Source organism: Phoxinus phoxinus (assembly GCF_949152265.1).
Source record: "Phoxinus phoxinus genome assembly, chromosome: 24".
NCBI lineage: Eukaryota > Metazoa > Chordata > Actinopteri > Cypriniformes > Leuciscidae > Phoxinus > Phoxinus phoxinus.
Window position 1 is genome coordinate 4,955,812 of NC_136899.1, and position 25,544 is coordinate 4,981,355.

Sequence of the window (25,544 nt, forward strand, 5' to 3'; positions counted from 1 at the left end):
GTGATAAATGGTTAAAAGAGAGGGGATTTTTATGCTCCAAAACGCCCTTTGAATGCCCCTTGATTTTGAAGGCATTCAACTATTTACCTGAAGCAGTTCTTGATCAGATGAGTATTATTTTGATGGCATTCAGTCAGAGCACAAAAACACTGCGGCTGAGGCTGATAATGTCACTGATGCCTGAAATTAACTTCGTTATATAGGTCATATTTATGGGCTTTTCCTTTCAGGAAGGCAAGGAAGTTGATTGAGCAACAAAATAATAAAGCGTAAGCATAAATAGCAATTTAACCAGGGTTTTACGGAGGAGAATGAATGGAAACACTCGCCTGGTGTTTTTATTTCAGCCTGAAAACATGGTAGATTGTACATGATAACCTCTGAGATTACTTGTGAATCATTTTGCAGGTTTTTCTACAAATTATATTATCATAATAATGTGAGTCAGAAAATCAGATTTAATTTTTTTCAGGTTCAAATAAAAAACAAATCCCAGATTTTCAATGTGATCTCAGACTTTTTGGACCCTAATGTAAATGTAGACTCAATGTAAAAAATATATTGTTGGTTTAACTTAAAAAGGTAAGTTACCTGGTTGCCTTAAAATGTTGAGTTCATTGAAATTAAAAAAATTGAGTTAATAAAATGAAGGAGATTGGTTTAATAAATAGAAACTCAAAATATTGTTATCTTCTAAACTACTTTAGTTATCTAAGTTGATGTGACAAAGGATAAGTTGTGAAAACAATTCATGAAAATATTTCAAGTTTACAGTGCTTTAATATGTATCACACATCATAAAATATCAGTTTATGATGTCCTACAGGTGTCGGCACAGGATTTTGTAAAGGAATGATCAGCTGCATGACCACTTTTTCGTCATGCACAACATAAACAAGTTGACCTGACCTCATCTGACCCACTAATGCACATTTATATATGTGACTGATATATGTCCCATGAGAATACTATTAATGTTAATGTAAAATAAACAACTGTGAAAGGCCCCCAAAAGCATAATTGAAGATAGAAAAAAACGGGTCGGATAAATTACATGGCCTCTGGGTATCTCTCTCTTAGTTGGCAATTTTTTTTACTTTACTACAAGAAATATTCAAGCTTCTGGGTTTCCTGATTCAGGAATGCAAGAAGCAGGGACAAATGGATCTATATGCCTGCTGCAAATCCATCGGCAGAATAATTTGAGCGGAGCGGGAGGGGCTGAGCGCTCTCACACAAAGAGGAAAGCAACAAGAATCTGCAGCCAGCCTCACATAGTTGTTCTGTGCAAAAAAAATGAAGCCGAAGAAGAGAGAAGAGGTGAAAGATGAGAGAAAAAACTCAATCTGATCCGTTCAGACGGCTTCACTGAAAGACAAATCAACCTGAGGATCCTGCAGAAACTACGCTGTGAATGAGACTGACATTATCTGTGTTTATCTTATTGAGCTTTGTTGGATTACAGCTTGGTAATGTACAAATCTTTCTGTACCTTTTATTTATACATATAGTTTTCCTTTGCATGGACTGGCAATGATATAGAATAATAAAGCTTAATGAATTCATTGGGATGAATTCATTGGCCATTTCTTAACATTAGTGAACATGAACTAACAATGAAACGCTTAATAATAATGTCAAAATTTACTAATACGTTATCAAAATTAAAAGTTGCATCTGTTTATGAATCCAAAAGAACTGACAACTAACAGTTGTGTTTTTATTAAATAACATTAAAAAAGTTTAATAAATACTATAACAAATGTAATGCTCATTGTTAGTTAGTTAATACAACTAATGTGTAAATGTTTTTTATTGCTGGTTTGGGTTGCACTTTATTTTAAGGTGTCATTGTTACAGTGTAATTATATATTTAAGTACTGCGTAATATTAATTAGCAAAATGTACTTACTATAGGATTAGGGTTTGGTTGAGGGTTATAATTATGCGTAATTTACTATGGTAAGTACATGTAACATGTAACAAGAAAATAAAGTGTTACCCTGGTTTGATTCATGTGATTATCTTCAGTCACAGGATCATGTTTCTTCATTGAGACCGTATTGATGCATTTTGAAAGAGTTTAACAGCACTATGGAAGAGATGTCCGTGTGCAATCAGGAGGCAATAAACAAAGACTGTGTGATGGATGATGCCAAGAGCAGCCGGAGGAGACTCAGAATGACTTTAACCCACAGCGCTAAGGACGTTACAACTGCGTTTGTTCTTCGAACAAAAGTCCACGGGCTGAAACACGTATTCTCACCACACAAATCTAAACTCCAGCGCTTGTTATGGCTCCTGGCCCTCTGTGTTTGCCTGGGGCTCCTCTTCACGTGGTCGTGGAATCGAATCCTGTATCTCCTGTCCTACCCAGCCGTGAGCAAGATCTACATGGTTTGGTCTCGCAACATGACGTTTCCGGCCGTTACGTTCTGCAACCAGAACCTCCTCCGCGTGTCCAACCTCACCAAAGCGGACATCTACCACAGCGGCTACTGGATGGACATCATGCACCTGAACCACACGGTCAACCGACAGAGCGTTTCTATGCTCAAACACAGCCGGCACGGTGAGAAGCTGCTGCATCTTCTGGACTTCTCCAACTACAGCCCGCCTCCTGACCACCAGCTCAACACCACAGAGATGATTGACAGGCTGGGCCACCAATTAGAAGACATGCTGCTGGAATGCAGGTTCCGGGGTGAAAACTGCACTTACAAGAACTTCAGCCCTGTATGTAAACATCACGCTCATGCTTTGCACTTTCAGACACTAGCAAGTTTAAACCGATGCCAGATTTGTATTTAACATCCGTTGCGCAGGATAAACCAGTAAAGCAATTCACAGTTGTAATAAATCAAAGCTCTGACTTAAAGCAATTAATTAGTAAGACTACCTGAATAAATCTAGCTGAGGGGTTTTGTGTTTCTAAGAATGCCTAGTTGTGTCTTCTGGGAAAAGCACAGGGCAAGGTGTTTAAATAGATTTGAAATGAGAGCGATTCCTATTTTAACAGCTTAGTCTATCAGAAGAGATCGCAAAACCATTTCCACTGCATTAATATGTGTGTGTGTGGCTAAATCTCATGGAAAAAAGGTCATAAAAAAGGGGTACAAAATAATAATTCTATTCATGTGCTTTTTTTTCTTTTTTTTTACGTGAAATTGTCTTTTGCTTTGCATGTAATTACCGGTATTCTCAGTGGCAGTTTTCATCTGTTTTCGTCTTTTTTAACTTTTTATTAACTTTTTCTACTGTAAATGCAGTAATATATTTAAAAATAATAAAAAAGTTTGTAAAATATATGAACATGCATATATACTGTATATATATATATATATATATATATATATATATATATATATATATATACACACACACACACAAGCCTACACACAAGTTAGTGACAGTACTGTACTAAAAAATAAGCATGAATTAACAAACACTGGCAGTATGTATAAATATCGGTAAATATTATTTAGATGAAAGTGGTAGAGAAAATACAGTATAAAAATAAAAATATTTTATATTTTTGTCATTTATTTTATTACCAGTATATAGAATATTTGTATGCATTAACAAGTAACAAGAATGAGCATTTTTTTTGCTTTACAGAAATGAAAATTGTGATTTTGGGGTAAAATATGAGCCGCTCATTATAGGTTTTCACCCAGATTCACCCGTGTGTGTTTTCTTAAGTAAAATGTTAACTTACAATCATTTATATACAAATTGCCGGCCGGATTTGTCATCAGCGTCAACATTTTTTTTTAAATGTTATCTCTATTTCTTTTTTCTTTATTTTGTAGAAACGTGTGGTAGGTTTAGAGGACTGTTCACAGAAACCCTGAGGCGAAAAATCTCAGTAACATCTACTGGCACAGAAACTGCTCTCTGACAAATTTCTGGGTGGAAGGCGCATGAATTATTAAAAAGCTCTGGGTGCTTTGCACAGATGTGCTTAAAACCTGCCTCCAGCTAAACTCCATTGCTCAGTATCTTGATCCTCTTTTTCTTCATTATCAGATAGAAAACCAATCTACCTCTTATAATCCCAAAAACCCTTCCAGTGTTTAGGCATATGAAATACGCATAGCTAGAATCTGATGTGAAATCAACATGACTGCTTTCCATGAATCTGCGCTCACTTGCAGATTACATATGCACAAAGCTCTGAATCATCAGTCTAAATGAGTTCTCGCCTGGTGCGGTGCGCTTCCCTTCAGAATGAATGAAGTTAATTACTTGGGAAACAGGGAGGAGAGAGAGGCTTCAACTATTGTTGGGAAACAATGTGCTCATTCGATGTGTTTTGGTAAACCGTGAACTCGGCATGGCAAACACAAATCCTCTGTGATGCATCGACATGCTGACAACAACGTTTCATATTTAGCTCAAATCGCTTTCGTGTTAATCGAGATTTTGAGATAATCAGATCAGTCATAACCATCTTACTCTCCAGATGCTTGATAAGAATGTGGGAACATAGCGATCGTAGGTGTGATAGTGTCGGTCTGATTCGTTTGAATGAAGGTCAAGTGTACAATCTTGTGAGCAAAATTGCAAAAATAAATTGATTTTAACATCATCTTGCCCATGCAAAACACTGCCAGAGTGATTTTTGAGATGTTTAATTTAGTGTGTTTATGCAGTTGCTAGGGTGTTTTGCAAGGTTGCAGTTGCCAAGGCATTCATTCATGCAAAATATGAAAAGACAATGCAGAAAAGCAGAGCGCATGTGGCGGAAGACAAAACTTGTAGTCCATTATAACATCTACAAAGACACCATCCATGCTTTCAATATGGAACTAGGCAAAGCTAGACAGACTTTCTTCTCAAATATTATTAACAGCAACTTAAACAACACACGCACTCTTTTTGCTACTGTAGAGAGACTGACAAACCCCCCGAGCCAGATTCCCAGTGAAATGCTCTCAGACAGCAAGTGCAGTGAGTTCGCTTCTTTCTTCTCTGAGAAAATCAATAATATCAGAAAGGCGATCAGCACATCCTTGAGTTGCACTAGGGTCAGACAGATCAGACCACAACCTGAGAAAGTTACTATGTCTGATTTCAAAGAAATTGATGGCAAAATTTTGGAAGAAACCGTACAGCACCTTAAAACATCAACCTGCGCCCTTGACGCTCTTCCCACATCTTTCTTCAAAAGTGTGTTAAACAGCTTAGAAGCAGATCTCCTAGAAGTGGTAAATGCCTCACTTCTCTCTGGAAGTTTTCCAAACTCCCTGAAAACTGCAGTTGTCAAACCCCTCCTAAAAAAGAGTAATCTTGATAAGACTATATTAAGCAATTATAGACCGATCTCAAATCTTCCTTTCATTGGCAAGATCATTGAAAAAGTTGTTTTCAATCAGCTGAACAAATTCTTAAGCTCGAATGGATACTTTGACAATTTTCAATCTGGTTTCCGATCGCATCACAGCACAGAGACAGCGCTCATAAAGATAATTAACGATACTCGCTTAAATACTGATACAGGCAAATTATCAGTGCTGGTACTACTCGACCTCAGTGCTGCATTTGACACTGTTGATCACAACATACTTCTTGACAGGCTGGAAAACTGGGTGGGTCTTTCTGGGATAGTCCTAAAATGGTTCAGGTCATACTTAGAAGCGAGAGGTTATTATGTGAGTATAGGAGACCATAAGTCTGAGTGGACATCCATGACATGCGGAGTTCCTCAAGGCTCAATTCTTGCGCCACTCCTATTCAACCTGTACATGCTTCCAATGAGCCAAATAATGAGAAAGAACCAAATTGCTTACCACAGCTATGCAGACGACACACAGATCTACTTAGCCCTATCGCCTAACGATTACAGCCCCATTGACTCCCTGTTCCAATGCATTGATGAAGTAAACAGCTGGATGTGCCAAAACTTTCTTCAGTTAAACAAAGACAAAACTGAAGTCATTGCGTTTGGAAACAAAGATGAAGTTCTCAAGGTGAATGCATACCTCCACTCTAGAGGTCAAACAACTAAAAATCAAGTCAGGAATCTTGGTGTGTCTCTAGAGTCAGACCTTAGCTTCAGTAGTCATGTCAAAGCAATAACTAAATCAGCATACTATCATCTAAAAAATATTGCAAGAATTAGATGCTTTGTCTCCAGTCAAGACTTAGAGAAAATTGTGCATGCTTTCATCACCAGCAGGGTGGATTACTGTAATGGACTCCTCACTGGCCTTCCCAAAAAGACCATAAGACAGTTGCAGCTCGTACAGAACGCTGCCGCCAGGATCCTGAGCAGAACCAGAAAATATGAACATATCACACCAGTCCTCAGGTCTTTACACTGGCTTCCAGTCACATTTAGGATTGATTTTAAAGTATTATTACTGGTATATAAATCATTTAATGGCCTAGGACCTCAATACATTGCAGATATGCTCACTGAATATAAACCCAACAGATCACTGAGATCATTAGGATCACATCAACTAGAAATACCAAGGGTTCACTCAAAGCAAGGAGAGTCCGCTTTTAGCTATTATGCCAGCCGCAGCTGGAACCAGCTTCCAGAAGAGATCAGGTGTGCTCCTACAGTAGCCACTTTCAAATCCAGACTCAAAACACTTCTGTTTAACATTGCATTTACTGAATGAGCACTGTGCCGCTGTTCGTCCGACTGTTTGCACTGTATTTTATTTTATTTTTTTAGCTTTGCATTTACTGAATGAGCATTGTGCCACTGTTCGATATTAAAGTTTTAGTCTGAGAAAGAGCTAAGAATGTGAATGCTGGGCTAAGGAAAGTGAAAAGAATGTGCAAGTAAATGAAAGAGAAAAGAAAGTTGATACAGGGAAGTCGTAAGAAGATTGAAAGAGAATAGAAAGTTGATAGATGGTAAGTAAGAAGATTGAAAGAGAAAAGGAAGTTGATAAATGGTCATAAGAAGATTGAAAGAAGATTGAAAGAGAATAGAAAGTTGATACAGGGAAGTCGTAAGAAGATTGAAAGAGAAAAGGAAGTTGATAGATGGCAAGTCGTAAGAAGATTGAAAGAGAATAGAAAGTTGATAGATGGTAAGAAGATTGAAAGTCGTAAGAAGATTGAAAGAGAATAGAAAGTTGATAGATGGTAAGAAGATTGAAAGAGAAAAGAAAGTTGATGCATGTAAGTAAGAAGATCCTTTTAAAAGAAAGATCTATAATAGCTACCGGTCGATATAAAATACGTCCGACTGTTTGCACTGTATTTTATTTTTTTTATTTTATTTTCCAAACTGTGATTCAGGAAGATTTTATTAATTTTTAGGGCTGTCTGATTGGAAGAGATTTTGAAGGGGAACGGGAGAGCTTCACTCCGACGAGGCGAGTGAAGATTAGCTATACTATGGAGAGTATAGAGGTTCGCTGTTTGTTTAAAACAGCAAAAGTGAAACGTGCTCTGTGGGGGCCCAGTGGGGCAATACTGGTGTGGTACACCACCCCAGCAGAGGACGTCCCTGGATTAGGTCCAGTGGCACCGCAAACCTGCTCAATCGCTTCCATCTCAGATAGGGGTGATTATTAATTATCAGGGCTGTCTGATTGGAAGAGATTTTGAAGGGGAACGGGAGAGCTTCACTCCGACGAGGCGAGTGAAGATTATCTATACTACGGAGAGTATAGAGGTTCGCTGTTTGTTTAAAACAGCGAAAGTGAAACGTGCTCTGTGGGGGCCCAGTGGGGCAATACTGGTGTGGTACACCACCCCAGCAGAGGACGTCCCTGGATTGTAGGTCCAGTGGCACCGCGAACCTGCTCAATCACTTCCATCTCAGACACGGTTTTAATTATTCTTATTTCTTTTGATTATTTTAATTTCTTCTATGTAAAGCACTTTGAATTACCACTGCTTAGCCTTGCATTTACTGAATGAGCACTGTGCCACTGTTCGTCCGACTGTTTGCACCGTATTTTATTTTCTAAACTGTTTTAATTATTCTTATTTCCTTTATTATCTATGTAATTATTTTTATTTTTATTTCTTCTATGTAAAGCACTTTGAATTACCACTGTGTATGAAATGTGCTATATAAATAAACTTGCCTTGCCTTGCCTTGCCTAAAGCATGTTTGTTTGTGGTTGCTAGGATGTTGCTATGCAATTGCTAAGGTATTCTAAGTAGTTTAGTGTGTTTATGCAGTTGCTAGTGCATTTTGGAAGGTTGGAGTTGTTAAGGCTTTCTGAGCAGTATAGTGTGTTTGTTTGTGGTTGCTAGGGTGTTGCTATGCAATTGCTAAGTTATACTGAGTAGTTTAATGTGTTTGTATGTTTGCTAGGGTGTTGCTATGCAGTTGCGTAGGAATTCTAAGTCATTTTTAGAATGTTTTATCTAGTTGTTTGTGCTCTGAGGTTGTCCGGGTGTTGCAGTTCTAAGATGTTCAAAGCATAGGATGTTTGTTTGTGGTTGCTAGGGTGTTGCTAAGGTATTCTTAGTTTAGTGTTTGCATGGACTTGTCAGGGTGTTCTGGGAAGTTGTCAGGGTGTTGCTCTGCAGTTTCTATGAGTTTAGAGTGTTTGCTTGGCTGTTCTGCAAGGTTGCCCTGGTGTTGCTATGCAGTTGCTATAGATGTTTTGAGTTGTATAGCAAATCTGTGTGTTTGGTAAGGTGTTACTAAATTGTTATTATGTTCTGAGTATAGTGTAGTGTTTGTCATGTGCTTGCCAGGGTGTTCTGAGAGATTGTCAGGGTGTTGCTATGCAGTTTAAATGGTGTTCTGAATAGCTTAATGTTTTTGTATGTAGTTGGCTAGTTGCTAGGGTGTTTTTGGAAGGTTGCTAGAGCATTGCAGGTGTTCTGAATAGTTTAGTGTGTTTGTGTTCATTTACTATAGTGTTATTGGTGGTTGTCCGGGTGTTGCTATGCAGTTGCTAAGGGTTTCTGATTAGTTAAGTGTGTCTATGCAACTGAAGTTCTTGTGAAACTTATAAATGGCTTACTTAAAGTCATCTGTGTATTTAACTGGGATAGTTGAACATATTTTAAAGGGATAGTTCACCTTAAAATTAAACTGAAGTCATCATTTACTTGCCCTGGTTTTGTTCTATTGTCTTTCTTTTTCGGCCCACAAAAGGAGAATTTTAAAAAAGTGTCCCGCTCGCGCTCGTCCATATAATGGCAGTCGAAAGCAACCAAAAACAAACCAAAATGTAATGTATTATTTTTACGAAAATCCTGACCTTGGCCATTTGAATCTTCTGTGCACGGCTAAGCATTCGTGAGACTGTTAGTGCCACAGTTCACTCCATCTTGCCCAGAAAAAGCACACAAGTTGTGAGAAATCAAGATGAACAAAAACACATAAATGCAACCTAGAACTCCCCAAAAAGTATCCGTGTATTTTTTTCACTGAGTTTAATATCTCCGGAACTCCGTGTCTGATGACAGTCGGAATCACTGCTGACAGATGTGAACATCGATATCGTTATGATGAGCACAGCGGATATATTCACCTCAGAGAAGAAGGTACATGGATTGCATTTCATGTTTTTGTTAATATTGTTTTCTCACAACTTGTGCGCTTTGTCTGGAAGAGACGGAGTGAAGTGTGGCGCTAATAGAGTCTCAATAATGTGAAATCGAGCACAGATGACCAACTGCCAAGGTCAGGATTTATGGGAATAATACATCAAATTTTGGTGTGTTTTTCACCAAACCCTATCATATACCCGCAGAACACTTGGAATATATGACGCTTATGTCACATGGGATCATTCTGTGGTACTTTTTCATCTTAAAAGCTTGATGTTTGTCGCTATTCACTGCCATTATATGTGAGTGGGACTTTTTTTTAATTCTCTTTTTGTGGTCAATAAAAGAAAGACATAATAGAACAATGCAAGCGTGAGTAAATTTTGACTTTATTTTAGAAAAATGAAATGCATCATCTCTCAGTACATCAGATGTCCATTAATTTATTATGCTTTTATCATTCTCTTGTTGAAATGCCTCAGAACCCACATGGATGAAACCGGCAAAATGTAACTTTACCTTTTTGTTTCAGTATTTTGTGTGCTGTCAAGGTCTAGCTTGTTCCCCGTGGTTTAAAGCTGAGCAGAGAGCGTGTGTGTGTGTGTGTGAGACAGTCCTGGTTGAAGCTCTAGAGCTGAACGATCTACCGCTCATTAGTGTCACAGCGGGGTCATGAAACCATGACTGAACTCATCTGTGTGACCAGTGTCTCTCGCTTCATCACTGTCAAAACACTGCCAAGACCATCATATTCCAGCAGCTATTATCTGCAAAAGGGATGAAGCCTGTTCTTTCAAATTGCTGTCAGTTAATTGGATTTCCTTTCAGTGAAAGTGTCGACATCAACCGTTTTTCTTTTTGCTTTGAATATGTGAGGAGTTGCAATCAGCATATCATATAATTGATTTGATTGCATTATATATACTATCGTTACTACCGTTCAAAAATTTGCGATCAGTGAGATATTTGTTTGTTTGTTTTTGACAGAAGCCTCTTCTGCTCCAATATTCGATTTATTTGATCAAAAGTACAGTAAAAAAAATATATATATTGTGAAATATTACAATTTAAATTAAAGCTGAATTTTCAGCATCATTACTCCAGTCTTCAGTGTCACATGATCCTTCAGAAATCATTCTAATATGATGATTTAATGCTCAAAAAACATTTATTATTATCAGTGTTGAAAACAGTTACGCTGCTTTATATTTTAGTGGAAATCGTGACACATTTTTCTTTGATGAACAAAATTTAAAAGAACAACATTTATTTGTTGCATCTTCCATGCAATTTAATGCATTTTTTTCTGAATTAAAGTATTGATTACAAAAAAAAGTACCCCAAACTTTTAAACGGTAGTGTGCGCGTATATATACATTTACATAAAACTATATTTCATATATTATACTATTGTTCTTTGTGTTTATTTTTTATTTTGATACTGTCCTCCCACAGATTTACACCAGATACGGGAAATGTTACACGTTCAACTCTGGTCTAGATGGAAACCCGTTGTTGACGACTTTAAAGGGCGGAACCGGGAACGGGCTGGAGATCATGCTGGATATTCAACAGGATGAGTACTTGCCAGTTTGGGGTGACACGGGTAAGCAAAATATTAGACATAAAAGACATCAGTGATGTGTTTTGCATTATTTATGTTAATGTGAACCACAGTGCCTCTGCAATAATTTTATCGATTCAAAAGTTTCAGACAGAAAGTTACACAGTATGCAGAGATGATGCTTTAAAGTGCCACTATTATGCCATATTAAAGGTTCCTAATTCTGTTTGAATGGTTTTGTTTCAGGAATTGCTGATGACAAATTTTGGCAGTTCAGAATCGGTTCTTTATTTTTGGAAGCCAATAACTGTATTTGTCATGCACAAACATCTATATTACTCACTGCATGAAAGGTAATATTCGAAAAAGCATAATAAGGGCACTTTAAATGAAACCTTACGACAGTATGTATCACTCTGGGGTTGAAACGCTGCCATATTTTAAATAATATACTTGGGTTCCTTGGTAGAATTATGTTCCAACTATGTCCAAAAATCATATTTAAAAAAAAGACAAGATATGGGTTGTACATCATATCGGAAGGAATTGTACATTAGCATAATTTACCCATAAGTGGGCGCAGCAAAATGATTTAACTTGTGGTTGAACATTTAGATGCCGAGATAACAAGGTTAGGACTCTTTCTTGGTGTTTTTTTTACAGAGTACACCTGCCCCATTACTGCCTCATTCATTTTCTGTGGCATGATGCAATCTTTCAGCATAATCATGCACACGAAATAAATACGCAACCAAAAGAGTTACGAATATCAAAGTGCAATTTAATCCGCTGTAGATGACATGCGGTCAGTGTTCAGGATTGATGTTCTTACATTTATAATCTATTAATCTTGGTCATTTCAATGGCTCTAGAGGAGACTTTATATCCAGAGGCAATGTGGAAGCAGTAAAGAAACATGTATCGGCATTCTGGATAATGTAATTATAAAGTTCATTATAAAGTCATTGTTTTTTTTTGCCTCGAGGCAGTAGACGTCAAATCTCCCACTCTGTAAATAATCGTGTTTAATGTCTCCTCACAGACGAAACCTCATACGAAGCCGGCATCAAAGTTCAGATCCACAGCCAGGATGAGCCGCCCTTCATAGATCAGCTGGGATTTGGTGTGGCCCCTGGTTTTCAAACTTTTGTGTCTTGTCAGCAGCAACTGGTACCTAATGCTAAGCATATTGCATTGATCACATGTCCATCCACACCATCATCTCTTTAAACCTGGAGAAAACCAGACTTTTTTATTGTTATTGAGTTGATCACAGCCAGCCAGGCAAGCGCTGTTTATTTTTATGTGCGCCGAGGTCACGTGACTCCTCGTGAGAATCTGATTCAGTTTCTAAGGAGAACTAATTGGCAGGAGGTCAAGAAAAGCTCTCGTTTTACAGCCTTCAGTGGATCAAAGGCAAAAGAAGCTCTCGCTGCCAAGATCAATATGTCTTCATTCATCGACCCTTAGCAATAGATCAATTAGCTGAAATAATCAAGTGCTAAAGGCAACTGCACGCTTCTAATCTTGCTTCCAATTTACTGACCTACATTTTCTACTTCCTCTTCCTTTTTTAACATCAAAGCTCTCTGAATCCATCATAAACGCATGCATTATGTGATGCTTTTTGCAGTCGACTTCAAAAAGTGACTTCATTTAATGGGAGGATTATCTTCTCTACTGGTGCCATTAGATATGCAAAATGATATAAAATCCAATTATATTTTTATGCGATTCGTATTAAAAGCCTCTTAAATTTAATCAGAAGTGCATAATATCATTTTAATGACTTCAAAAATGAGCAGTACTGTTGCTTCCAGTAAGTGAGGCTTTGCTAAGCCCCGCCTTCAAAATCTGACTGACCAATCCTGTTTGATCTTTTCAAATGGATCTGTCATTTTAAGTGCAATTTTATGGAAATGATCCCAATCATTTGGTCAAATGTTACTGGTGAACCCTTGACCAGATTACCTTTTTAAAAACGTATTTGCATATTGATTATGGACATTACAGAGTGTAATCACTTTCTAATGAGGCTCTTCTCTTTTCAATTGATTGTGAGAAGCTCTTCACTCAATTCTGATTCGCAGTCGCTGCAGGTTTCGGTCATGTTACTGTGCAATTTAACAATTTATTTAAATAAAAAATAAAAAAAGGTAGATAAAAATGTCTCACTTCATTCCAACCCACAATAACAAATCATTTTTTTAATTAAATATATAAAACATCCATTCCTATAAAGCTTGTTTGAGCTAGCAACCGCAAGTCAGTTCGTATCTCTGGTTTTCTTCAGGTTTCAACTAACGCTGATTCCCAGCATGTTTCTTTCTGTGGAATATTGCATTCATAACCCACATGCTTTTCTACCGTGTGAAAAGTGTCTGATTGCACTGTGGGTTTTATTATATTCAGCTGATGTCCTCTGCTGTTAGTCCTTTGATTGCTCGGTTTAGTGTGTTATGATTATGTTATTGAACAGCTTTATCCTGCCAGTAATGAATAAAAGTTTCTGCCGTAGCTCCAGTATCTTCCTCCGCCGTGGGGCGACTGCAGATCCACCCCGATGGACTCTGAATACTTCTCCACATACAGCATCACGGCCTGTCGCATCGACTGCGAGACCCGCTACCTGCTGGAAAACTGCAACTGCAGAATGGTGCACATGCCAGGTGCGGACACAGCAGACCTGAACTTCACTCTCTCAGCATTTCAACTGTAGAATTAAAAGCGGGAAGATTCACCATATCTTCATATTTTTAATGTATTGCACGCAAAAGTAGCACATTTTTATTTCAGAGCCCATATTAAGAGGTTAAAAAGAAAACTGCATGTAAAAAATCTATCAAAGAATGTTTAAAAAATAATAATACACTCCTTATGCTTGCTTATTCACACCTACATCATTTTATTCGTAATTGTACCTAATTTTATTTAAATTTTTTTTATTTTTTTTACAAATTTAACTGTACATGCTTGCTTTTTCACACCTACCATATTTTAATCATAATTTTACCTAGTTTTTTTTTTTTTTTTTTTACAAATCACTCATGTTTTTATACAATCACTCCTCACACTTACTTATTCACACCTACAGATTTTTAGTTATCCATTTTATTTTATTTTAATTTATTTTATAAATGTAAAATCTTTCCTCACGCTTGCTTTTTCACACCTACAGAATTGTATTCTCAGTTGTATCTAGTTTTATATATATATATATATATATATATATATATATATATATATATATATATATATATATATATCTTTTTATTTATTTTAAAAAAGCACTCGTGTTTTTATACAATCACTCCTAATACTTGATTTTTATTTATTTATTAAAAATATATTTTATTTATAAATGTAAAATCTTTCTTCGCGCTTGCTTATTCACAGTCACAGAATTTTATTCTCAATTGTACATTGTTTTATTTTGTAATTTTTTTGTTCTAAGCAGTTGTAACAGTGAGAAGTGAGAAAGTATTGTAAAGTGTTGTAATGTGTCACAGGCACCTCCACCGTGTGCACACCCGAGCAGTACAAAGACTGTGCAGATCCAGCTTTAGGTAAGTGGCCGTGATGTGTGACTGGATTTCTATCTCTTCTTAATAATGTTTAAGACCATGTCAGACTTTTTGCAGCTTCTATAGGATTATGCCATTAAAATATGCTTCATCATTTCTTGTGCTAATTTTCATTTTAATTATAATAACAACAACATAAACAGATTTTCTTGTGGAGAAGGACAACGATTACTGCGTTTGCGAAACGCCATGCAACATGACTCGATACGGTAAAGAGCTGTCCATGGTGAAAATACCCAGCAAGGCTTCTGCTAAATATCTGGCCAAGAAGTTCAACAAAACGGAACAGTACATTGCGTGAGTTGACATTTTAAATTGAAGTTAGTTACACACTTATTTACATCCTGGAAGGTTTACCTGTCCTGAACAGTTAGCCATTTAATGCGTGTCATTTTACAGGGACAACATATTGGTGCTGGATATCTTTTTTGAGGCTCTGAACTACGAGAAAATTGAACAAAAGAAGGCGTATGAAGTTGCTGGATTACTTGGTAAGAGCACAAAAATGATAACCGCCTTATTACTTGTATTACCAGCCTCCTGCTTTAATATTTCATAATATTTTTCTATTCCTCCAGGTGATATTGGTGGTCAGATGGGTCTCTTTATAGGAGCCAGTGTCTTGACAATATTGGAGATATTTGATTATCTGTATGAGGTCCGTTGCATTCCTGCTCGTCTGATTTGTCCTTTTCCCGTAACGTGCTCAAGATTACAAATAATATTCGGACCGTTTATAATGAACAGTAATTTGCTGACAATATATGTAAAGAACGTGGCACAATTTTTCCTTTTGCAGGTTTTCAAGGACAAAGTGATGGGATATTTTCTACGCAAGAGACGGCCACACCGGAGCGCTAGTGACAATCTGGTAATTGTGCTTCCTGTGTTGCTCTGAATGTGCGCATGTTGCTTTTGTTCATATTCGTAGTCTTGCTTTTTGTTTGGGTTTTCCTCTCGAATGCTGCATGCATCTAGTTGCTTTTTGTCTTTGGCTCAAATTCTGGGAAATGATTGATGAAGATGGCCTTTCCACATAAGAGAAAAGACACTGGTTTATGCTTGAATAAGGACAAATATCAAAACCAGAAATGGACAAGTTTTAGAAATGTTTAGTATGTCTATCACCCTTCGCTTGTGACAAACCTTGTATCAGATTTAGATCTGACAAATTATCTGATGATCAATTAGGACTTCCTATTTTATTATTTGATTTTTGCCTTTATTTGGCAGTATATAATAAGTGCAGTGTAGACAGAGAAGCAAGAGTGAGACTCGTTTTTACGATCTGTTAGTGAAGTCGTGTTGATTAGATTTTTTTTTAAGGCATTCTGGTTTGAGAGTGTCCACACGACCCTGTCCTGGATTATAACACTGATGAAATCAAGTTTCTTGCATCACAGGATCATATTTCGTCCAAGAAGTCGGTTTCTTTTTTCCATGTTGAGATCAAAAAAGGTTCACCCAAAAATGTCATCATTTACTCACCCTCATGTCTTTCCAAACCCGTGGAACAGAAAATATGATGTTCTGCGGGATTTTCATGTTCTTTTCCATGAACTGAAAGCATATAATCATCAAATGCTGTCAAGCTGCTAAAAAGGACAAAAAATGCACCTTAAAGTTCACCTTTAATAAATATAAAACATTTGATAAAGATTTTGTGAGCATGTTGCATAGTTGGGCTTGGAGTCAATTGGTTTATTTGTGATAATGCGATGAAATAGTGTGGACATAGTTTTTGGCCAGACTGTCATACAAAGAAATTATGAACATGCAAAAAGGAGAGAACCAATGAAATATTAATAACTGATTATGCTGTAGTCAATGTATGCTTTTTCCTGTGAGTATAATAATATAGTATAATAATAAAATAAAACCTTTAGCTGTAGTTTGCCTTTTTTACCAAATAATTTTGTCAGATAAATACCTTTAGTTTAGTGTTATGTTCTTCCCTTATTACAGGGAAATTAAAAACAAACATCATTACTGTACAGTGACTTCAGTAGTCGTACGGACTCTTTATGGTGCTTTAAATGATGGTGTTTTTGTCATGTTCCAACATGGCGGCGGTTTCGACTGCATAACAAGAGCTGTTGAGTAAATGATGACCGAACTGTTCAGTTTATTCAAGAAAACTGCAATATGACAGGGCATTTAAATACCACAACATCAGCGTCATTCACCACCATATCATACCATAGCAGACTAAACTATCCATCATTTTCCCAGTCCTTCCCAGCATGCACCAGGACACCACTGATCAAGCATTAAAGGTACACCATGTAACTTTCGGTTCAAAAACAAGGTTGTGCTTCGGCTCTGCGTGACTGCGGAGGAATATGGATATTCTGCTGCTCATAAAACATTCACTACTATAGATGTATAACCAGTTTAGATGAAAAGGATCTCAAGCTAGTCAACTGAAGACGTTAGTATAGCTATACCCATTAATAGACACGCTACTTCCTTAAAATTTAATTTCTACAACAACCGTAATAAATAAATAAAATTATTCTTTACAAGGACATATGACAGTTTATCCGTTCATCAAAATACCGTCCTCACCTGTTGTTAATAAAAACAATATTTACAATATTTCAAATCGCTTAGTTCTCACCATCTCCGAAAAGCCGAGCAATGTTGATTCTTGTTTTATTACGAGCTCTCTTTGCCAGGAGACTCTCCTCTGTTCTGCGTTTCTTTGAGATGTATCTGCTCCACGTCAACCTTCGTGACACTAACCTCTGCCGCTCACACACCAGATACGCGTCACACGTCACTTTTCTCTATTTACGTATATGAAGAGATGCGCACAGGCGAGTGTGTATGCACACGATGTCCTGCGAAACGAAAACCATCCCGACTGGTCTAAAATAAAACTATAGGCTCACCATAGTGAATCAAGGTAAGACAAAACACATTTTTTGGAAAAAGGATTGATAATGTATTGACTCTTTATTGTTCATTTTGAACAAAAAAAGCTACATGGTGTACCCTTTAAGATACGCTAACAAGCTCACACACCACATGATTAGCAAACATTTGAGATTTTGTTTAGTTTTAGTATTCAAACAAAACTTTAACCGCAGTAAATTATGCACATGATTTTTAAGTCATAATTCATGGCTAGTGCTGTGTTTTTGTTTTTTTACATGATTGTTTTGATGTTATTAGAATCCATTCAAATAAATTACAACGTTAGATTAAATGTAAAATGTATATTTTAGAGAAACAACATGTTTTTAAACAACTGAACCATTGCTTTTTCAGCACTGTATTATTTTGTCATAAATCTGGTGAAGGTCAATTCAGTTTCAAATCAAATAAATTTTTTGAATTTTTATTTTTTTAAATAAATATAATTAAATATATTTAATTCATAAATGTATTTAAATATATTCAAATAATGAATGATACATATTGAATCTCTTTGCATGTCATAAGTTTGAGCTGAATTGGCGTCCGCCTGGGTTTGGTCATCTTCATCTCTTTCCATCATGTTTATTCCAGGATTCCCCCGAGATTTCCACCAGCCCTGGTGTCACGCCTAACCATGTCCCCAGGTAGCGCCGCCATTCATAATATTGCAGAAGCATTTCATTGTGTCCTTCTTTACAATCCTTGCATTACTCACGCCATTTAGAGTCTTTTCCCTTCGTGACATTGAATGTCAGTAGTTCTAGACGTGAACAAATGTCATTGTTACGCATTCTAAGATCCCTTTTTCAAAACCCTGTAGCTTTCAAGATGGAGATGATGTTTTGCAGAAGTTCAGGTAACACAACACCTGTAGCTTTCACTTGCTTTTATTTGAGTTTTTTCTTCTTTCTGTTTTCCTCCCAACCGTTCATGTTTAGTTCTCTTTCACCAAAATGATGCCATTTTAAATCAAATAAAATATATATATATATGTGTGTCTTAATTACACTACCATTCAAAAGTTTGGGGTCAGTAAGATTTAATACTTTTACATTTATTTAATAAGTAATATTTTAATAATTTGTATTAAATGAAACAAATGTGACAGTAAAGACATTTATAATGTTACAAAATATTTCTATTTCAAATAAATGCTGTATGTTTGAACTTTTTATTCATCAATGAATCCTGGAAAAAAGTTGTTTTCAACATTGACAATAATAAGAAATATTTATTGAGCAGCAAAATTAGCATATTACAATGATTTCTGAAGGATCATGTGACACTGAAGACTAGTAACGATGCTGAAAATATAGAGGAATAAATTACATTTTAAAAATATATTCAAATAGAAACAGTTATTTTAAATTGTAGTAATATTTCACAATATTACTGTTTTTACTGTATTTTGATCAAATAAACGCAGCCTTGGTGAGCAGAAGAGACTTCTTTATAAAACGTATAAAGACATTTTACTGACCCCAAACTTTTGAATGGTGGTGTGTACATTTGGTCTGCAAAAATTAGATTTTGAGCGTTTGAGACATGGAAACATTCACACCATCATGTTGCCGATGTCAAACCTCATCAAAACTTTAAAAGGAAAGGGAAAAAATAGCGGCACAGGCCTTTAGTAAACACGTGAATTATTTTGTAGTTTCTCCAGTAATGACAATTCTGGCATTATTTACTCACCCTCATGTCGTTCTTCTTATTTTTTTTTTGGAACAATAATAATAGTAAATTTATTACCGGTAAATACATTTTTGAAGTATCTGAATCTAGCCCATATTCGTGTCCGGATTCAAACTTTTTGCATTGTAAAAACAGCGTTGTTTTTCACAATGCTTTCATATGGCGTAAGAACACTTTGACTAATTAATGTACTAATTTAATTGATTCCTTCGTGTAAACGTCTACATATTAATTGTGAATTTCTCTGGCATCTATGGGAGCTTTTGCACCGGAGGAATGTTTTCATAGTTCCCATGACTAACGGCGGAAGTACCCGTTGGCACCGCAGGAACTGGGAACATTTTAGTAATAGGAACGCCTTTTGGGGGGACTAAATTAACCCTTACTTCAGAGTAGGGTCTAACCCAGCACTATAGAAACTACCAGTGACATAAGTGTACATTGATTGGCCAAAGTCCAGCATTTCTTAACTCTAAATTAACAAAAACACATCATATTTCAAAAAAGAGCAAAATCTGAATATTACGCAAACCTGCAAAAATGAAATGTTAAATTACACAAATATACTTTATATATTTAATCTCACTTTATTAAGCAACGTCTTTGCTGCTGATCTTTGATGATCCAATTCAACCATACGAATAAGCAAAAGTGACTTACACTACAGAGTTGTTGACATTATTGAATGCCGCGCTTAAATGAAGAGTAGGGGTTCTCAGGGGCCGTCCTCCTGGTGGCTAGTTCCTATAACTGAGCTCCTTTAACTACCCGGTGCCAAAGCCCCTTATATCATTCGCAACTGTATGAATGAATGTTTCCAGCCTAGTAAAGACATGTTCTGGAGACAGGAAGAGCTTGTACGTTTGGTTATATACACTGATAAGAACTGCATTTAGCACGTTTTTTTCTTGGTGAAAGTTTTTTTTTTTTTTTTTTCTTGGTGAAATGTTTCCTGTTGACAAAAATCTGGCCACTTTTTTGATTCTCTATTTGATTTATTCTATAGTGATGACACCAGGGCATCAGCAACATGCTCGATGCTATACTGAAAGGTTTGTCTAAGTGAAAGGTCACGATTTAGATAAACAATGTGTATTTGGAGGACAGAAGAATGATGAAACCAGGTGGAAATATGATGGAAAAGGACATCTTATAAGAGAAAGTTCCCATTTATATTGCTCTTGCTTTGAATACGGCTCATCGCATGAATTATTTACACAGCCACATAAAATACATTTGTGTGTAGTCACGATATATTAGACTGTGATCCAAGAATTAATTTGAATATTATAGTCCTAAACAAAGCAAAGAAATGTTAAGATGATAGAGGGAATGCTAAGCAGAGAGGAGAAGCTGCAGCTTTATTGCTTTATTTAAGACAGAACAATTATTTTTACCCAATAACACCTTTCAAGGCTGTCTACAAGCTTCGGCTTATGAAATATGAAAAATAAGCCTACTTGCCAGCGGAGTTACTACTGTGTCTTAACATCTTTTTCTTAAACATTTGCATGTTCAGTACAGGTGATGCATAAACATGGATAAACCTTCAAATACACACCGTTCGAGCGTTTATTCAACTTACAACTCAAATAAAGCACATAATACAGATTGTATATTTAATAGAAGGCTTTAAAGCTACACATGGTTCATTATTTATATATTATGTATTATATATTTTATTTGATTGCTTTTGAAGAACCAGTTCATTTATTAAGTGGTGATCAGCATGTCAGCTGCAATTACTATCTTAAAAGTATAGAAATTTCACATGTAGAATGTATAATAATTTTGTTTATAATAAAAAAGTATTATAAACTTTTATTAATTTTCTTGCGTGTACAAACTGAAGAACCAGTTAAATTATTGTGGTAATCATCAGCATGACAGTTTTATTCCATTCTATTCTATTTTTTTTCTAGTTTAAACTGAATATCCAGTTAAATTATTATGTGGTGAGACCGCTGTAATTGCACCTTAAAAAAAATTGAAATTAGGGAAATTAAAAACAAAAACACATTTTTATAGTATAATAAGTGTATTTATAATACAAGCGTATGATAAAAATAAACTTAGCAGTTAATATTTGTGTATTAATATTTATGCATCATATTTAACAGTGACCTTACTGTAATCCAATGGGGAAGGTCAATCCAGAGATTTATTTATTTTTTTATCAAAAATTGAGCCTGAAAGGCTAAAATGGCTTCCATTGTTTGAGGCCCGTGTCCAATAACATCACTAGATGCATCTCTCTCACACACACACACACACACATGCCATGAGCTTCACTGAATTACTTCCATGCATCCTGCTGTGTTTGAGTTGTGATTGCACAGTTCGCTGCAAGATTTCCAGAGCTCCAGAAACTTCTTCCTTCCCCACTCCCTTCATCCACACCTTTATCCGTCAATTCTTCCTCCTCCTTTTTTAAATCAAAACTGACATGTTTTCTTCATTATCGCATCACTGATGTTCTGTCTGCTGCTTATTGCCACGTTTTATTTCCATTTCTTTCTTTATTTCCATTGTTATAAATGCGTCTGGACGTCCTGACATGAATGCATCTCCTCGTATCCCTCCATCTTCCGTTCCCTCTCTTGCAGAGCACATGCGACACACTCCGGAGTCACTCGGACAGTCTCGGATTCGCGCCGAACGTGTTACCTAGTCACCCGGCTATAGGCAACTTCGAGGAATTCGCTTGTTGATGACGCAGGCGACGGGATACGACGGAAAACTGTGAAATATATCAGATAGACTCCAAAAGAAGTGTAAGTCCACGGAAATGTACATGTTAAATAGTTCAAAACAAAGAAACAAACGATGTGACACCTGAATAGAATCAATATATCCTCATCAAGTACAAATAGGCAACACTTCCAGAACAAAACTCAGGTTTTATTAATAACATCACAGCCATGTTTGTTTGACATTGTGGAAAATCCTGGTAGATTTCATGACCTTTCTTTTCGAGCGATTTCAAACGTACAGATACTGTGAGGGGATTTAATCCGAGAGAGTATTTTTTCCTCTGTGCTTTTCTTGAATCCTGTATGAACACTGTGGGCCTAATTTGATCAAGCCGCCTTAAACAAATCTCAAAAAGAAAGCATTTTAATATTGCACAAAAATTGTTATAGATCCAGTGGGTTTGGCCAAGGTTTAATCTATTTTGGCACTTTTTTGTATAATAATCATGTAAGCTTTAACTGCGGTTTGACTGAATTCAGCCCTGTGATAGTACTCGAAAACGTGTAACCATTCAGAATGTTTGTCTCTGTTCATATTTTGTGTATATATATATATATATATAAGTGCAATAATATGCATAATGTGTTAATGAAAACCGTATATTACCTTCAAGTCTTAATTATTAGCTGTCAGGTAAACAGAAGGAACGAGATGCTTTCGGTACTACCTGAGTTACCAGCAATTTGCTCTTCATGCTGTTTTATTTCGACACGCTAATGTTACTCTATTTATTTCGACTTCCGTCCACTAGGCAGTGACGAGACGGGATGTTGTTGAATAATATTTAGATTTATGAATGATTCATTTTATGTGTAATGATCATACGAAAGCTTCCCATCCGATCCCGTGAATTCAAACACGTGAAGCCATTCAGTAGATAATTCATTATTTTAAGTGGCAAAGACTGTACGCGTCTTAAAGAGTTAAACGCTCATGTTAATTATAATGAGCATTAAAAATCCTGCTCATAGATCATGGTTCCCCATCCACTGGGAAATATTCAAACTTGACACATTACTCAAACAGTTTGATTTGATTCTTTTATGTTTTGGGGGTCTACCTAGAAGTTACAGGTGTCTTCCTTTTTCTGCCATATATACACACACACACACGTTAAAAAATACCCCAGTAAAGTATTTGGACACTTAAGTGACACTTACACATTTCTGAATGTCATTGCATTAGATACAAAGGTTCCACTTTATTTCAATAGTCCACTTCAGACACACTCGTTAACTACATGTCAGCTGACTCTCATTAGAGTATTAGTAGACGGTTGTGTTTAACAGAACGAGTCTCACGAACCGCTGGCTGAACGTCTGATGCATATGCGCACAAAATTGCAAACACTTCAGGAGTTTCGAGGTCACCTGATTGGTTGAATCCAACAGGATTTCCTGGAGACGTGTGTGTCGCGTTCTTTAACGGTCCGCCTGGAAACTAAGATCCCGTGAAGCCAAACCCCCTCATGGAAAAAGAAAGCTCATTTTTATAACTGTTATCTGGATCATCTAAACGCTGGATTTTCAAATGTATACGGAGTATGTCAAGTTCATGGCATAGCCTCTTTAATATACGTCTAAGCGGTTTACACACGTTACATTTTCACACCGCTAAACATGATGCGGAACAAAATGAACTGTGATTGGTTGCTTGACATGTCAGTCAGATGACCTCTGGGCGCTCTTAGCCAATGAAAGCTAATATAGAGTCCAGTCCTTCTGACATCAGGGAAGCATCAAAATAGTGTTAGCAGATAATAATTGGGGAGATACAAGAAAAGTAAAAAATTATATAAACATATTATACGTGCAACAGATCATAGTTAAGCAGACAGTCTACTAATACTCTAATGACGGCTAGTTGACATGTAGTTGAAAAGTTACTTATTGTTAGTAGAATGTCTAAAGTGGACTGTCTAAATAACGTGTTACAATACAAAATATCAAACCAAATGGCAAAAAAAAGCACAAGCACACTTTCGAAGCAAAACATTTCACAAAACGAGTTAGATATACTGTGCAAAATGAAGATATTTCAAATGGATCATGTTTATAGTGAATGTGAATCACCTTGAGGCCTGTTGGTTGAGAAACGGCTTGGAGAAGTCATGTTAGTTCTGACATCAGTGACAGTTTTAAGTGTAATTTAAGTGTCCAAGTACATTTTGTGGAGCTTCGGCTTCAGTGTGGTTAAAGGCAAGATATCATCTTCCATCATGTTTTCTGCACTCCGCTACAATGTATTATTGTATTGTTTTATATAAACCACAATGGGATTTCTAGTACAGGTATCACAATTTTAAAATGGAGAGATGTGACATGTAAATGATCCAGTATAATAAACAATATATTTAACCATCTCTTAACATGTTGTCTGTCTGTTTATATGTGGATGTTCTGTTGTTTTAGCCTGACAGGTATGTTATTGCTGACTAAAACTATAAAAAATATTGTTTTCAGTCATTGAAATAAAGCTAAAATATAAATATTAGATGGAAAAACTTAAACTTGTTTCAGTTTATAGCCAAGTATTTTGCCATTTTTAAATAATTTGAGCAAATTACTAAAACTGAAATAAAACAACAGCTCTACAAATCTAAAACATAATAAAAATTACAATTAACCCTAAGCACATAAAATTTAAAAACTTAAATTCAAATTTAAACTGAGAAAATATATAAATAGCCAATTCAAAATATGAAGAAATACTATAATCATATATAAATATTACCGGTAGATTAAAAACAAACTTATTTTAGTTTATTGCCAAAAAAGACAAACTAACCCAAAGCACATAATAAAATAACTGAACATATAAAAATAAAAGCTAATTAAAAATATTAATACAATAATTGTATTACACTCTTTAAACTTGTCATTTTATTCCCAAGGCAAACTTGTCTTTCTTTTGTGTGTGTAAATGACTAAAACGGAAATTAAAATAAAAGCTATACAAATCAAAATCAAAAACTAACCCTAAACACATAAATTACTAACAAATGAAAACTGAAAATATTAAAATAAAAGCCAATTCAAATTATTAAGAATACTATAATCAGAAGTAATACTAAAATGGCACGGGTGCCTGAAATGATCAACCAAGACAGCAAATACAGGTTTTGGTGTGGTTTATTTTTTTGATAGTGTTATTTCGATCAGACAAAACAAGTCAAAATCCAACAAAAAGAGACAAATATCGAAACAAATTAAATATACAAATATATAGCACCTGGCACAGTCCGACCCCAGACTGTTTAAACAGAAAAACAAAGTGTTTCACTTGCGCAGTTCAGTCTTGTGTGGAGAAACCCCAGAATCCCGTAACACTGCGTCTGCAATAGCTCGCCATGACGACATCCTGATCGTGTTCGTTCAATAACCTGACACCCACACAAATAAATACTGTACATATGCGGTCTTAAGGTACACTGGGAGGTATTTGGGTGGGTATGATACTGATGCCGTAACCCTTATAAACTACTCTCTAACATTACTGCAGTATTTCAAGTAGGAGATTTCTGAAAGCTCTGGCCACAG

General features: G+C 36.1%; 1 protein-coding gene across 3 annotated transcripts; it reads left to right on the forward strand.

Moving 5' to 3' along the window:
• The first annotated feature begins 1,161 nt into the window (after positions 1-1,161).
• Positions 1,162-23,111, forward strand: asic1c (acid-sensing (proton-gated) ion channel 1c). 3 transcript variants are annotated; one of them, XM_079601609.1, is made up of 13 exons: positions 1,162-1,469; positions 2,032-2,736; positions 10,942-11,092; positions 12,093-12,220; positions 13,569-13,719; positions 14,560-14,616; positions 14,778-14,931; positions 15,034-15,125; positions 15,213-15,292; positions 15,434-15,505; positions 18,148-18,200; positions 18,377-18,412; positions 21,858-23,111. In XM_079601609.1, exons 2-13 carry the CDS (start codon positions 2,095-2,097, stop codon positions 21,934-21,936), a joined length of 1,695 nt encoding a protein of 564 aa, XP_079457735.1. In that variant the 5' UTR covers positions 1,162-1,469; positions 2,032-2,094; the 3' UTR covers positions 21,937-23,111. The 3 variants fall into 3 exon arrangements, with proteins under 3 accessions (XP_079457735.1, XP_079457737.1, XP_079457736.1); XM_079601611.1 differs by lacking the exon at positions 18,148-18,200 and having other exon boundaries at positions 21,858-21,966; XM_079601610.1 differs by lacking the exons at positions 18,148-18,200; positions 18,377-18,412.
• The last annotated feature ends 2,433 nt before the right edge of the window (positions 23,112-25,544 follow it).